At 38.1% G+C, this 16,379-nt stretch overlaps 1 protein-coding gene across 1 annotated transcript; it reads left to right on the plus strand.

Annotated features, from left to right (window-relative positions):
* The first annotated feature begins 345 nt into the window (after nucleotides 1–345).
* LOC105385017 (small subunit processome component 20 homolog) lies at nucleotides 346–14,101 on the plus strand. The gene is made up of 14 exons (XM_038108883.2): nucleotides 346–503; nucleotides 745–1,031; nucleotides 1,203–1,536; nucleotides 1,614–2,846; nucleotides 2,950–6,458; nucleotides 6,734–6,898; nucleotides 7,634–8,681; nucleotides 8,772–8,998; nucleotides 9,557–9,722; nucleotides 10,001–10,183; nucleotides 12,315–12,863; nucleotides 13,021–13,209; nucleotides 13,320–13,580; nucleotides 13,784–14,101. Exons 1-14 carry the CDS (start codon nucleotides 459–461, stop codon nucleotides 13,967–13,969), a joined length of 8,382 nt encoding a protein of 2,793 aa, XP_037964811.2. The 5' UTR covers nucleotides 346–458; the 3' UTR covers nucleotides 13,970–14,101.
* Nucleotides 14,102–16,379: the final 2,278 nt, after the last annotated feature.

Below are 16,379 nucleotides of genomic sequence, written 5' to 3' on the forward strand. Positions count from 1 at the left end.
GTTTGGGACACTGACTTGTATATTAAAGAGGTCAGTGGTTTGGTAGTGACTAAGTTCTACAAGTAGTGGAGAGGTAGCTTTGTTCACAGGTTCACATCAGAGACTATAGTGCCACAAACTTATCTGTTCCGGTGACAGCTCAAATAAATCTCTAATATTTCTTAATTCTATAAGATTTTAAGTTTGCTCGTATTGTTATTTCGCTCTTGCGGTGTTAATAAACCCATCTAATGTTTTAAAATATACAATTCATTAGTAAGTAATGAGATATGGATCAATTTAGTTCGCTGTCACCGGAACAGATAAGTTTGTGGCACTATACTGTGAGTCGATCTATCATGTCAAATGTCAAATTGACAGTTGTTGTCCATGTGATTGATTGAGTTGAGTGTGTATTTTCCAAACTTTTCGCGTGGTTATTAAAGTTTTAAAAAGATAATGTATTAAAAGGAAGCAAAATGAAGAGTAAACCGGTTAAACATAAAACAACCAATACTTTTAGGGTGAGTACTAATCCATACAAAGGTAAATAATTCGACAACTTAGGTTATGAACTTCCAAACAAATGTAGCCACAGCATGCGTTTTATTATTTTGAAAGCTAAAGATGAATAATTCTCCAAAATAGTTTAATGTATCGGTAAGGAACAACCTTTTATCACTAACTTATATTTAATTCAAAGACCAATGCTTCTTTACTATTATATAGTACTTATTTAATTTGTACCCATATGTTTACTCACAGTTTGTGCCGTTCGCTGAGCGTATAAACTCCATTGACATTCGCCATGCCGCCCTCTACCACATCGAGCACGCATACTCGGAACAGCCAGAAGATAATGAGACACATTTCCACCTGGCTCTACGCAAATGGTACGGACTCAACTTGACGGACAATTTCAAGAAGTTCCGCAAAGAAGTCCACGGCGTGGTGACAGTTCCTCAGCTAGTGCACAAAAAGGATGAGGTTTTGGAGGTTCTAGAGAGATATCTCAACTTGGAGGACCAGTTGTGTTTGCAGCCGCTGTTGGAGTAAGAACATAATCTACTTAAATTTGGTTTGATTCCGAAAGAACACATTTTTGTTCTGTTAAATAAAAATATCATCAGAATTAGTTGTTAAACTTTGTATAGAACCAATACCAATATATTCTACTTTTCATTTTAGTAAAATACACTTTAAAATTATTTATTTATTTACAGAATACTAGTGTCCCTGGCAAAAGATTTAAGGGAAGACTTTTATCCACACTTTCCTAAGTTCCTGGATATCCTGATCAAGTTATTGGATACAAAAGACTCTGAAAGACTGGAATGGACACTGCTTTGCTTAGCTTTTCTATTCAAAGTTCTAAAGCCTTATTTGAAGAAAGATATAGCAGTTGTCCTGAAGAGAATAATACCACTACTTAGTGAGTCAAAGCCTCAATACATAAACAATTTTGCTGCAGAGAGTTTTGCATTTGTGGCTCGAGATATCAGAGACAAGAAGAAGTTTATTCATCTTATACTAAATTATTTACAAACTCATGATGATGTAAGTATAGTATAAATAATAACAGTTACATATTTTTTGTGATTCATTGTATCTTAACTTATTATCATTTATTTCAGGCAATTCTTGGATGTGGCCATTTGCTATTTGAAATAATAAAAGGCATTCCTGGGAAGTTCCATAGCTGCATTGACACATTCCTTCCACTTCTGCTACAACATCTGAAAGAAAATAAAGAACACCAAGATGTTTTATTCCAAGTACTCACACAAACCATGCAGGACTGTCTGCAGAGCATATCACATAAAGAGTATGGAGTATTCTGGGATAATGTCATGAAATTCACAGAAGAGATACTCAAAGAAGATGATAGAGAAGATTGTAGAGGACTGGAATATGTGCTACGGCTGGCTGGTCAAGTCATAGAGCACCAACAAGGCAAGTGTTTGACCAACCCACCACAGTTTGTCTTGCTGCTGATCAAAGTCATCTGTGAACAGAGCTCAGAGTCAGTCCTGGACATCTGTGCCACTATAGGAGCCTTGTTGCTTCTCTCTCCAAATGTCAAACTATCCCAAGAGCATGCAGGCATCATTGTCAAAGTATTGCTGCCATTGCCATTCCCAAACATTCTCATAAAGTTTGTCAACAATGTAATAGACTACTCTCAATTTGACATGCATATTCTCCCGCCATTCCTGAATTATGTTGTGGCATCTAACTTTGAAGATCAAGCCATGTACACTCTGACAAAGATATGTCTGAGAAAGTCTCCTCTGTCACAGAATGGTATCAAACTGTTTGAATGGGTGAAATATCCTTTAGATTTCGGGAAGGGACTGCCCTTACTGATGGAGCATTTGGAAAAGCTCTTGAAAGAAGATTTTGAGAAAATAATAGACAATCCTACAAGACTAATGAATTTCCTAATATGTCTACCACACATTGAGAAGATTAATGTTGACTACTGCATTCAATTGCTAAACCAGCTAGTGATGAAGCTACTTGAAACTCTTGCTAAGTACAACTTGGAAGTAGCAAAGCCGGAGAACAAGTTCCACTGTGACACTACTCCCTTATCTAGATGTTCTAGAAAGATTATGTTCATGTTAGCAAATGCAATAGAGAGTGCAGTTCATATTTCGAGTTGTAAGAAAGTGAAGGAGATATGTTGTGTTGATAAGTTGCTGTTGGTTCTACTGCCGCTAGCCGCTGATCCCAACTATCTGGCTGCGCTACACATTGTGGACTTGTACTTGACCGCTTATGAGCAGGAGCAGGGGCTAACATTTCCACTGTTGTCACTTGTTGACTCATATCTGAAGGAAAATGTATCATCCCCATTTCATATAGTAAGTATCATTCTTTTCTACAATAACTTTAACTTTACTTAAGTTGCATAGTTACTTATTATTTAATGAATAATTGTAACAAAAAATGCCTTTATTATTTCAGGTTCGTCTTTTAACAACACATATATACAAGCTATTTGAAAATGTAGACGAGATGAAAAAGACTGCTCAATTGGCTGGAAATACTGAAACCTTCTCTGTGTTCTCCCTCTGCCACTCCATAGAGGCCATGAAACCTTCCATTCAAGAATATAGGGCTCAGCTTAACATGCTGCAAAAGATGGCATTCAATACCACGCAATATACATTACTCAAGGAGACCAACTTTTCCATGTTTGCGTTAAACTATATGTTGGGAGTGCTGTATATGAACTTCAAGCTACTTTGGGAACCAGTCACTGAATTCATAGCTGGCTATGGTAATGCTCTTCCGGTAGACGAGTTCTGGCCAGTCTTTCACAAAGCTCTAGAAAGTTCATTTGCTAACGCGAAAAAAGACCTCAAACAGTATCAGTTTACTGATGAAATTGATACCACATATGAAAAGTACAGTGAGTTATACTCGAATTATAATAATATTTCGGAAAGACCTGATTTGTATAATTACCGGAATTTAATTCTTAAAGTCATGACAAATTGTATTCAGACATGTGAAGCAAGAAATCGCGATGTAGTAGTGTTGTTCTTGAATTTCATTGATGAAGAGTACAGAAGAAATGATAAAGCCAATGCACTCAAAATTGATGTGGCAACTCATAATAAAATGGAGATTGATGAAGTAATTGAGGAAGATGCCCCAAAGGAAGAAGATGAAGATAATGAAGAAGACAAAGAAGAGCCAGATGAGTTCAAAGATTCAGTATCTGGGAAAATTATATTCAAAACACTGATAAACATAATGCAAGTGTTAGCTCAATTCAAGAATCCCCGAGCCTTGCATAAAGAGCCAGTATTTTGGGAACTTTATATGGAGTTTCTGAAACACAAAAACGCAGGACTGCAAAAGTATGCGCTAGATTGTGTCCTTAACTACAAAAATAAAAGTATAACAGCATACAAAGACAATCTGAGCAACTTGGTAGATGATAAGAAATTTAAAGATGAACTGACATTGTTCAAAATAACTGAGGATTCACAGAACATACAGCTTGAAGATAGAGAACATGTTATACCAATCGTCCTTAGGATTTTGTACGGAAAAATGACATCGAAACTGGGAGCAGAGAAAAAAGGAGGGGGTCAAGCTCGGAGATCATTAATCATGAGGTATTTAGCTGGTTGCAATGAGGCTGAACAGAAAATATTCATTGAAATGGCGTTTTCGTATGTCAACAAATACATGGCCATGTCGCCTAAAGAAATATATGAAGATACTATCAAGAATATAGATCTTAAAGCCATTACTAGCCCAGGGAAGCTCCATAGCATTTTGAACTTGTTTGAGGTGGTTAGAGAATATTTTGGAGGTTACATGAAGGATGAGCTACTTTCACAATTATTCAAGATATTCTACTCAGTCTGCTCAACTATATCTGCAGTTTTGTCTCAAGGTGATAAGGTCCACATTGGATATGTTAAAGTGATGAAAAATCTCCGACAGATAGCTATCAGCTCACTGAGAAAGTTATTTGAGCAATTTGACAAGTACCCCTGGAGCAAGGAAGAGTTACATGTAATATTTGAGACACTAGTTTGGCCGCTGCTGCCAAGACTTCACATTGAAGGCATCCACAGTCCCACAGCTCTGCTCAAGTTGTTCAATACTTGGTGTCTTAACCCAAGATATTATGTTTTACTTGTGACTTGTTCTGAAAAAGATGCAAATTTGAGTACACTACCGGAAATCTTCAAGCTTCTTCTGGCACCGAAAACCACATCAGGTGTGGTTAATCTTATATTGGACATGATAGAAAAACTGCTAACATTAACTACAGATGAAGAAGATAAAGAAATTACGCCTATTGAGTCTTTTAACACTTTAGAAATTGCTGGAGAGAAACAAATCGGAGATGTGGCTAACAATATAAATTACGGCAGTAAAATACTAATACCACACATATCTAGTATTCTTGAAGTAATGAAACGGCGAATAGCAAATTCTGCTAAGTCAAACTCAGTTAACAAAAGAGACCTTTTGATCTTGTCACGAGTGACTGAGCTGGTTTCTTCGCCAGAACTTTGTGACGAACTTCTGAAGTTGCTACTTCCGATTCTAGTTAATAAAGTATGTATGAATATGGCCGAAGAAAACATGGAACATGCAGTCAATACAATCATTAACCTTTTGGGACACAGCACTAATCCCCAGGTATACATAAAAAATATAGCAGTTCTTTTCAATAAAGTCACGCTTGTTGAAGTTCGAAAGTTACTGATAAAACTTCTTAATTCAATAGCTGAGAACAGCAAGGAGAACAAAGAAACTTTGACTCGATTAGCACAAGTCGTGACTGAAATGAATGCATTCAACAAAAGATGGATTGACCAGCCAGATTTCGATAGAAGACTTGACGCATACAAATTAATCTACAAATTATGTGAAGAAAATGATGTTGACGTTGACTTAGCTATTCTAATTGTGAATAATTGCTTCTATTTCATACGAACTGAAAAAGATATAGGATTACGGGACAGCGCTGGTTTGTGCTTGAAAAGAATTTTACCGAAATTACTAATGAAGTATAGATCTACTAACGACGGTCAATTCTTAGCTCGTGATACAGTTCTATCGCTGTTGTCTAACGGTATAAGGGATTCCAAAAATGAAAATTTGCGAGACGAATGTATTTCACTACTTGGCGAGTTAGCTAGAGAATGCCCAGACGCTGACGTAGTACTAACAGATTTAGCTGCCTTGACGAATAAAGAAGACCCGGAAGTGGACTTTTTCGAAAACATGTGCCATCTACAGATGCACCGACGTGTCAGAGCTCTAATGAGGTTCTGCAAAGTTGCTAAAAAGGTCGTCAAATGTCCTACACCTAGGACGTTGACTAACTTTATAATGCCTCTAGCAACTACGTTCATCTGTGATGATAAATATACGGACAAAAACACTCTTATCGATGCCTGCATTGAAGTAATATCGACTTGCTGCAGACTGTTGCCGTGGTACCACTACGAAGTCATACTAAAACTTTACCTGAACAAAATGCGTCATTCCACAGAGCACCAGAAGCAACTGACGCGCATTTTAGTCAGCATTGTCGACGCATTCCATTTTGACTTTTCAAAGGTTAAGAACATTGAGCTGCCTAAAGCTTTGTTGGCAAATATAGACTTTAGACCTCCTAGGAAGGGTGGAAAACAGAAGGGTAACGTAAAGCAGGGTAAGAATGTGGAAGAAATTAAAGAGAAGGAGACAGAAGTTAAAGATAATGAAGACCCAGAAAAAGAAGATCAAGAGGAAGATAAAGATGATGCTGTAGACGACATCCCAATAGACGAAGAGACAGATCTGAAAGCAGCAGATGCAGAAGCTGAAAATGAAGAGAAGACAGTCCAGGAAGTTATAAATATACCAGCATTTGAGAGAATAACGCTGGTGTCGCCATCGGTTGCTAAACGAATCATAAAATCTTTGTCTGCTGGCCTGCTGCCACAATTAAATCGGTAAGAAACATACTCTTGTTTATACATTCAATTAAGTATGCAAATTTGTAGCAGTTACACAATCCATTTAATTAGGCACTATATAAGTATTTTTTTAACCATGCCCAATCAAAGGCAGCGTCCTGAAATCAACCAATCACAGCTTGATGGATTAAACATTTATTTATTTTCCACAGCCTTAACCTAAATTTCAGAAAAAAATATGTACTTACCAATACAAACAAACAAAAGAAACTTCCCACAGCTCCCAACTAACCAACTTCAATTCCTTCCAGAACAATCGGCAAGCTGACCGAGCACGAGGGCTCGCACAAGGTGAACCGGCGGCGCACGGGGCTGGACCGGCAGGAGGAGGACATGCTGCGGGTGCCGATAGCGCTGGCGCTGGTCAAGCTGTTACAGAGACTGCCCGGAGAGCTGATGCGGTATCAGCTGCCTGGGTAAGTAACGAGATATTAAGTCCAGTTGACCGAGCACGCACAGGCAAATGCAGCGTGGGACACGAGTTCTCGAGTGGAGACCACGAACAGGCAAACGCAGCAGCGTGGGACGCCCTCCTGCCCGCTGGACCGATGACCTTAGGCGGGTAGCCGGTAGTAGCTGTATGAGGAAGGCCGAGGACCAAGTGCTGTGGCGCCCCATGGGAGAGGCCTTTGTCCAGCAGTAGATGATGATGATGATGATGATGACGGAGCACGAGGGCTCGCACAAGGTGAACCGGCGGCGCGCGGGGCTGGACCGGCAGGAGGAGGACATGCTGCGGGTGCCGATAGCGCTGGCGCTGGTCAAGTTGTTGCAGAGACTGCCGGGAGAGCTGATGCGGTATCAGCTGCCTGGGTAAGTTATATGCAACAAGGCATGGTTTTATGGAACTTTCAATGTATTTCGAGTGCCTCATTCATTCACATCTATGTCTACAGAAAGTAACGTAGCGAGGGATGCCTCAGCCCACTGGACTTCCAACCTTAGATAGGTTGTGGTTTAGTGAGGAGGAGGCTTGAGGTTAGATTACTGTGCCGGGCATTGTGAAAGAGTTATGCTCAGCAGTTGACGATTTTTGGCTGATGATACAGAAAGTGAATTTGGTTAATTGAGACCCAAGTAGTGAAAAAATACTTTGTCCATATATTTGCTTGGTTTTCATCCGGCTTTAATACATCATATATTTTTTTCAGAATAATCATCAAACTATGTTCATTCCTAAAATCACCGCTGAAACAAGTGCGAATATCGGCCAGAGATATCGTCAAAAAGATAATGATCACAGTGGGGTCTTCCTACTTGGGCATTCTACTTGAACATCTGACTCTTTTACTAACGAGAGGGTTCCAAGTACATGTTCTAGTGGCCACTATACATAGCGTTCTAGACGCACTGAAAACAGACTTCAAACCTGGAGAGTTGAACGATAACTTACATTACATACTCGATGTTTGCACAAACGATCTCTTTGGTGCTCTGTCCGAAGAAAAAGAGGTAGATAAACTACACCATAAAACCCCCGAAGCGAAACCAAGCAAGAAAAGTTACGTAACTTTGACGATAGCAGCACAAAATATCACTGAAGGCTGCCTCATAAACTTATTGCTGCCTTTCAAAGAAGTGCTTCAAAAACATCATTCGAAAAAGATAGTCATGAAAGTACAGGATGCCCTAATGCATATAACAACTGGTCTAGTTACGAATAAGTTTATAGACATCGAGTCTTTGTTCATTTTCCTGCACGGGGTTGCTTCAGAGAGTATACCGGAATTTGTTTTGGGAGCCCCGAAAAGACAAATAACAGAAGCTCAAAGGGAGAAAATGTTGAGAGCAAAGCCTGACTGCTTCATCATCCAGGAGGCACCGAAAAGAAATAAGGAAGTGCAAGCTAAAAACGTGAAATTATCAGCTAAAGCCAATGCACACGTATTGGTAGAATTCAGCTTGAATATCCTTTATGTTATACTGAAACGCGAGAAAGTACCAAGAGAAGATTGCAAGGCGTTTGTTGATCCTTTAGTTCCGTTGCTTGTTGATGCGTTGAAAAGTGATCACATAAAAGTGTCAACTGTTGCTATGAAATGTATATCAACATTGTGGACTATAAGAGTGAGCACGCCAACACTAGAAGAATCTGTTCAGGATATTGTAAAGACGGTGTTTATGATTTTACATAAATACGCGACGTTTGAAATTAGCAAGCAGAATGATAACTATCATCTTGTTCGTAATGCTTTTAAGGTAAGGCATAAACTAAATATACACTTATTAAAATTAACTTATGCAAAACAATATAGCTCAATCTAATCATTTTTTTATTTCTTATTACAGGCGGTAACAGTTCTAATCCGGAACGTCAAATATCACACGCTAGAGGCTGATCAATTGAAGACCTTATTGCTATACGCAGAAGAGGATTGTCACAATGATGAGAGACAAGCCAACTCGTTCAATCTACTGAAAGCCATTCTAGAGGCGCGACTGGTATCGCCTGAACTACATGAGGTTATGGATAAGATCGCCAAAATTTGCATATTGAGTGAATCAGCAAGATCTAGGTAAGTTCTTACCTTTTTACTAAGAAAGCTTACTAGAATTGATTTGATGTAAATAACTCTTGATGGCACCGATTGGCCCGGCTTCGTCGAAAAGTATTAGTTATTTGATCAGGATTTAACCAATATTAATGCCTAGTTTCACCATAGTCTGTTAGATCATTTTTTTTTTCATTTCAATTTCATTAAAATCCCTGTTACTGGCTGTTACATTGTAATGTCATATTAAATTCTTGATAAATGTGTCTAAAGTCAACCACTAATCCCTTGTTATGATCTAACAGAGTATGGTGAAACTGGGACTAAGTCTCTGAACTTGTATTTGGAGATTTATCAGTGCTCTCCAATCTATCTTCATGCCACCATTATTTACATTTAACTAGCTCCATTTTTGTCGTACATATATAAAAATAATAAGTACGGATAAATTACATGGCCTAAATGAGATCTAACTCCAAACTCTAGGCATGTATTATTTAGCAACTTTGTATGTTTGTCGTCGACATGATAAGAAGAAGAAGACTCCAAATAGCAAAATAACCGCTACACTAATAATTCCAGGGAAGAAGCCCGAGTGATATTCGCCCAGTACATAACGCACTACTCGCCGGGCAAGCGGCTGGAGAGACACGTGCAGTTCTTCGTGTCCCAGCTGAACTACGAGCTGCAACACGGGAGAGAGTCGTCGCTGAAGTTCATACAGATGATCGTTAATAAGTTTCCTGTGGTGAGTTGCTGGTTAATATTATCTATAAAAATAAACAAATACGTTACCAGTTATGTATTGGATTTTTGCAAGGGTGCAATGTCCTATGTAGGTATTTCAAGAAAAGGGAACTGCTATTATGCGACTACATTTAATTAAGTTTAGTAAAGTCAGAGGCCAAATCACGTTTTTAGTTTCGATTATTACCGACATGTCCGCTACAGTACCATTAGCAATTATGTCTACGAAATACAATAATAATAAACTTGTATATATTTATGTATGTGAACATTCCCCAGCCCCAACTCTCCAAGCACGGCGGCTTCCTGCTCCTGTCTCTCGGAGCCGCCATGGTGAACGACGCGGCGCCCGAGTGCCGCGCGCTCGCCGCCGCCTGCATAGAGGCCATGCTGACCAAGTTCCCCGCTCTCGAGAGGAATGCCATGTTCGACCTGGTGCTGACGTTCTTCCAGGATAGTAAGGTGAGGACGGGGTACTGTTTTGTAAAGAAAAATATGAGACAAAATGAAAGCCTCTGCTTACTTAGCCCTTAATTGGGAAAAATGATTATGGATCTCACATCATTTTGAACTTTCTCCCAGTGAGTCAATGATGAAAACCAATGAACATTTTGAAATAGTCATGCCCTATTAAAGGTTAGAATACCTCTAGTCCAAAAGTGGTGCTTTATCATTGTCTGATTTTTTACCGCATGTACCTACCCAATATTGGTTTAACCTTTCCTATGCCGAACAGCCGCGCACACATGTAACTGCCGTCTGCCGGCGCTTTTTGACCGTTCAGAGCGCCCGCGATTTATATGAATATTTGGGTATTATTGTTTGGTACTCAATAATGTATTGATTGTAATTTATTGTCAGATAGCTAATGAACGTGTTACAATGAATTTTATTGGTTATAATTGTTTTATTTGATTTCTATAGGTCATTGATTACAGATTTTTACTTGAAACTGCACCCATCACAGAAAAATACGTCTTTTTCAATATAATTTTAGTTTCAATCCAGGATTTCTTATATTTATTACTTGAAGAGATTATACAGCTATCAACTGATATCAATAAAATATAAACTCTAGAGGAAATAGATTCATAATTTATATTTTGAAAACTGATTATAATTTGCTTTATTTCAAAAGACTTCATTTTCTGTACATGTGCATGTGTGCGTGACAAGAGCTTGCTCCAGTGCGCCGTGAGACAGATCTGTCCCAAATCAAGGGTGTTCACTTTTGATGAAATAAAACATGAATGATAATTATTTATATAATGTTTCGTATTTTAGCATACTGAATTATAAAAACTTAAACGTAAGTTACTTACTGAATCATATTTACTTATTTGTTAAACTTTCAACAAATATCATACTATAAATACATACATATATTTATTTATATAAATAGGACAGGTAATCACCCTCTCAGACTCATCTATACACCGATAGCATTCTAAAGAGCCTAAACTTCACGTTCAGTAGAGAAAAGATCCTAAAAAATAAAACACGCTGTATATCAACCCAACGCACTTCGTGTGCATACACGAGCGGTGGCCATTTTGTTTGCGTATGTGTGTGTGTGAATTTTGGATGCACCTTGATAAATATTGATATTCCCGAATATTTTGACTATTTATTGAAAAAAACGATATAAATATGTATTATCAATAAAATTATCTTTATAAATGAAATAAATTATTTATTGATGTTTTTACATAACAGACTAGAAAACAGTTTACAAAGTTACGCACCCTTCAGGCAATAATCCGGTACAATTTTAGATCGAAAAAAACTCGATTATTTGTAATTTTTTATAATATTGATTTATCACTATACCTTCAAAATCGAATAAATAACAAGAAAACATAGTACACTTGTCCAAAATTAATAATGCACATGCAGATCTTCACATGCGAATCATTAAATCGTAAGAGCCTTAAAAATAACACTTGCATTTTGCACCTTGTTCGAAAGAAATAGGACTCAATATCATGTGTCACATAATCGAAAACAACCGATCTGTCAAAGATTTCTATGCGCATTATCAATTTTGGAGCACTGTATTTACTTTCCTTGTGACGTTTTTTCGATACGAAATCACTATTTTATTACCAACAGTCGCGAGTACAAGGACTGTTCAAGGTACCAAAATTTGAATTTCGCGCTATTAGTAAACAAGTGAAGTTTTTGACTCAATGAATGTTGTCGATGGTTGTTTCATTCATATAGAATAAATAACAGGTGATTTCATACTCTATTTCGTGGTATTTAATGACTAAAATCACAAAAATCGCGATGAAGTGCTCTTGGGACAGATCTGTCACTAGGCAGACAAGGGGGGTTGGGACAGATCTGGCACACGGCATTCTAGAGGTTAAAGTAGCTCAATGTTGGTCCTTATAAATCAGTAAATCCTAGAGTTTTTTTTACTATTTATTATTTCTACTGTAATGTACAATCTGACAGCACCGCAGATTATGCGGTAGAGATGCTGCTTCCGAAGCCAGGCCAAGCTCTCCGCCCAGGTCAACATTCGTGTATGTTGAGCACTTGTGTTTACCTTGTGTTATTATTACCATTATCAGTACCGTTTTTACAGCCGGTGCACTTCGAATTAGCGTCCCAACTATGCACGCGCTTCGTCAACGTAGAACAAGACGACTTCAAGTCCCGCCTAAGCACAGTTCTAGACCTAGTCAATGGCAAGCTACTTCTGCTCAGCAACGATATCAGCGAAGGCAGATTCGTCAAAGTGAAACTGGACCAAGACGACTCTAAAACAGACGAGGAAAAACAAAAGGAAAAGGATCATTGCCTGATTCAAATGTTGAACCTTATTGATAAGATCACAGTACATTGCCCAGGATGTTTGACCAGTAAGAAGTATTTGACTGAATTTGACGAGATAGCGCAGCAATGTCAAGTGTTCTTGGCTTATCCACACACGTGGGTTAGACTGAAAGCGGCTAAGATTATTGGCACGATTTTATCTACCATAGATCCGCAAGGACTAGACTTAATAGTGAGAGGAAAGGTTGAGAGTGAAAGAGGATTTATTTACTACGACACGGAAAGTTCTCTCAAGAGTTTGGTGCTGGACCTTTGTGCCCAGTATACTCCTGGAGTGAGCAAGGAAATGGCTGACCAGGTATATACCTACAACTTATTATTCATCTATGATAGATAGTATTGTTTGTATGTATGGTAAAGGGCGTTTTGCCACGTTTTCATGCATTAATAAATACATATTCCTCTGTTTATTACAACTATTAATATCTAGACTTTTACTTATTATAATTTTTCAGGTAACTGCGGTACTGTTCGAGATAATAAAACTAGTATACTCGATGCCCAGCTTCAAGTTAAATGACAAGAAACATGTAGAATACGAGGAGTTGGAAACATCTACCAAAGTGAACATTCGGTGGGTCATCTATAAGATGAGGAAAGCTATCAACGTTGAAGTGTCTAAGGCGCCCACGATTACAAACATTGTAAGTAGAATTAAGAATATGTACTTACAGTCAATGGCTTACTCTCACTCCAGTGGGGTACTCTTAATTTTACGACAAAACATCGACAAACTGTCTTCTTTTTTTCACAGAGAACAGCTATATTTACAACATGGATGCACCTAATAAGCAGTTTAGAGAACGAGGATTTGAACCGAGTGGTGGACCTGATGATATCTCCGTTAGTTCGCGAGTTGTCCACCGGCGACCCCATGGCGCCAGCGTCGCTCGTCAGACAGTTGGCTGGGAGACTTGGCAAGAAGCTCAGGCGGAAAATAGGCGATATTGAGTACAGTAAATTGGCTGCAGAGGCTCAGACCAGACTGAATGTTAGAAGGGCTGAGAGGAAAAAGGTAAATTTATTAATGATTTTCTCGTGAACTTTTGTTTGTGGTACGATTATAGTTTTTTCACTTCCCTTCCCTAGACCATCACCAATGACTTTAATGCAAACTTAGCCAAAAATGTTCAGCCGTACTAAAGTTATAAGACCGATAATTTTGGACCTAATTAACAGAAGTCAATTTTGTTATTAAATTTTTCATCCTATTTCCAGGTTCTACTTCAAGAGAAAGTCCATAACCCTGAAAAGGCAGCCAAGAGGAAGTTACTACTAAAAGACAAGAAGAAACAGTCAAAGAAAATCAAAATGGAAATGGTTAAAGGGAAGAGGGCGCGACCGAAGAAACGGAAGGCAGAGGACTTCGACTTGGAAGATAATCTACTCAAAGATGATGATTAGTTTGTAGCTAATCTACATAAAGTCAACTATTCCAACGGTAGTTAATTTTGAATGTTTACCGTTGAATTTGTAAATAGTATTGGTAAGTTCCCTGCGTTTGTATATAATAAACCCAAATATTGATTTCACATATATATTCTTTTATCTCATACCAAAATAGTCTATGCTACCCACTTTCGAATGTTGCAATTGGAAATCTTTCAACAGCCTTAAAAAGTTTTCCCGTGGGAATTCCGGGATAAAAAAAAGGGACTGAGTTAATGAAATACCAAGTAATAAATTAGTATTGCTTTATGCATTCAAAATTACAAAAAGTGAACGTAACGAAATAAACTCTTCATTACCAACATTTATAACAACAATTTTCACAATAGTGCATTCGAAGCAAGTTCGATTTAAAATGATTAAGTAATTATACTTAATCATATTTGCATTTTAAAGAAGAAAAATACAATTAATAATAATATAAATAGGTAATACTTACACATATAATACTAAATTCGTCATAAATTAAGTTTATATGTAAGGGTGGAAAAGATAGGCGAGTCAGCTAGGGTATGAGTACCTTGTATCACGCCCTGTGTAAAGATGTCGCAGGATTTAAATTTACAAATAACTCGTACTTTCAAGATATGAATACATAGTAAATAATTAGTATTATACCATAGAATAAGGAGTAAGTACATTATACTTAATGGGAACATTCGCCACAACTACCGAAATATTAATGCAGATAAATCAACACTTAGTAGGTATCACTAAAAGCGAAAGACAAAGTAAAGGAATCCTACAGAAGATAAAATTATGTGTGCGTAACATTTAAACTTACAAAAACCTTATTAATTTGATCTTCGACTACGCAAACCACCTTGGCTTTGGCTCGCATGTTCACCGATAAACGTAAATAAGGGTTTACACTGGCAATAAAAAATGCAGAAGTCGTATTGTGCAAGAGCGTAAACCTACCAGATGTGGCAAGTATACTTATAATTTTACCATGCAGTTGTCGACTTCAATGGTGTTTATAACAGTAATAAATAATACCAGTGTAAACCCTACTTAGGATGAGGCCCTATTGTTGCATTGCGTCGTCGCTAACATTTTCCTAATGACCAAACTTTTTGAAGAAAGCTTTGCGACGACTTCGCGAGACGGCGCAACATAACGCACCAATTAACAAGCGTTTAGCAGGGATGCATGCAGTCCAGTCATCGACCGTGTATAATGTATATGTCGCAGGCATCTGGTTTAATCTCCTGTTTGATTGAACCACTAGCCCGTTCATTGGATGGCGCTATTCAGTTGTATGACTAAAGGACAACTCGTCAAGTCGCTGATTGTAACGTTCGACGTCTTGACTGAACGTCATTCAGCGAAGTCGTTGAATGGGATATAGTATAGCAAATTTGTAATGTCTGGTTAGGGTGAACATGACCAGACAAGAGTCAACAAAAAGACTATGTTACAAAGCTCTTATCTCACAAATTACCTAAAAAATAACAATAAACGTACCTTCATATTGTTGTTCATAATTATCCAGTTTCGCCTAATTTTTTCTTTGAAACTATCCGCCCGCGGCGTAATAATAGGTAAATCCATGTTGTCACACTATTTTAACACAAATAACGCACTTTAAAGCTAATTTATTTGCAAAAAACTAACAATATAGGTGCTTTTTGTGTCAGCTGTTAGCTGTTAGACGCCATGTTTGTTTTGTTCACCACCTGACCAGGGGCGTATTTAAAGATTGCGCGCCCTGGGCTCCTGTAGTTTTCCGCCCCATCAAGGAATGAAAGAAAACAAAAAGAGCAGTCAGTGTAGAGTACCTACCGACCTACATAAATGTATAAGAACATTGTGGTCATAGATTTGCATAGATAATGATATGATATCTTCCGAACAAAAAAAAATCTTTTTCTGGATAGACGAGTACATTTTAGAACGTTTAGAAATAAATTTGTGCAGAGCGAGGGAGGCAATTTTTTTTCCTTTAAGAAATACAGAGGCGGAAAAAAATAGACTATTCCACCAGTTCAAAAAAGAATAAATACCAGCTTTCATACTTAAAAAAATCCAGCACTGCTCGTCACAAAAATACCTCGGAGTGACCCTCACGTACAAAACCCACTGCCAAAGCACCAAGAAGAAAGTCAGCTACCGAAACAACCTTCTGCGACAGCTTACGTCTACCAGCTGGGGCGCCTCTCCACAAGTTCTACGAATTCTCAGCCGAATTTGCCTGCCCCATCTGGGCAAGATTCCCATTCCTCAAAGCCTGCAGACAAATGTCTTCAACCAGTGCGTCCTGCCAGTGATGACGTATAATGCAGAGACGTGGATACTGACGGTAGGACTGGTCCACCGATTTAAAGTCACTCAGTATGCTATAAAGAGAGCTATGCTTGAAGTT

This window comes from Plutella xylostella, chromosome 17 (assembly GCF_932276165.1).
Source record: "Plutella xylostella chromosome 17, ilPluXylo3.1, whole genome shotgun sequence".
Taxonomy (NCBI): Eukaryota; Metazoa; Arthropoda; class Insecta; order Lepidoptera; family Plutellidae; genus Plutella; species Plutella xylostella.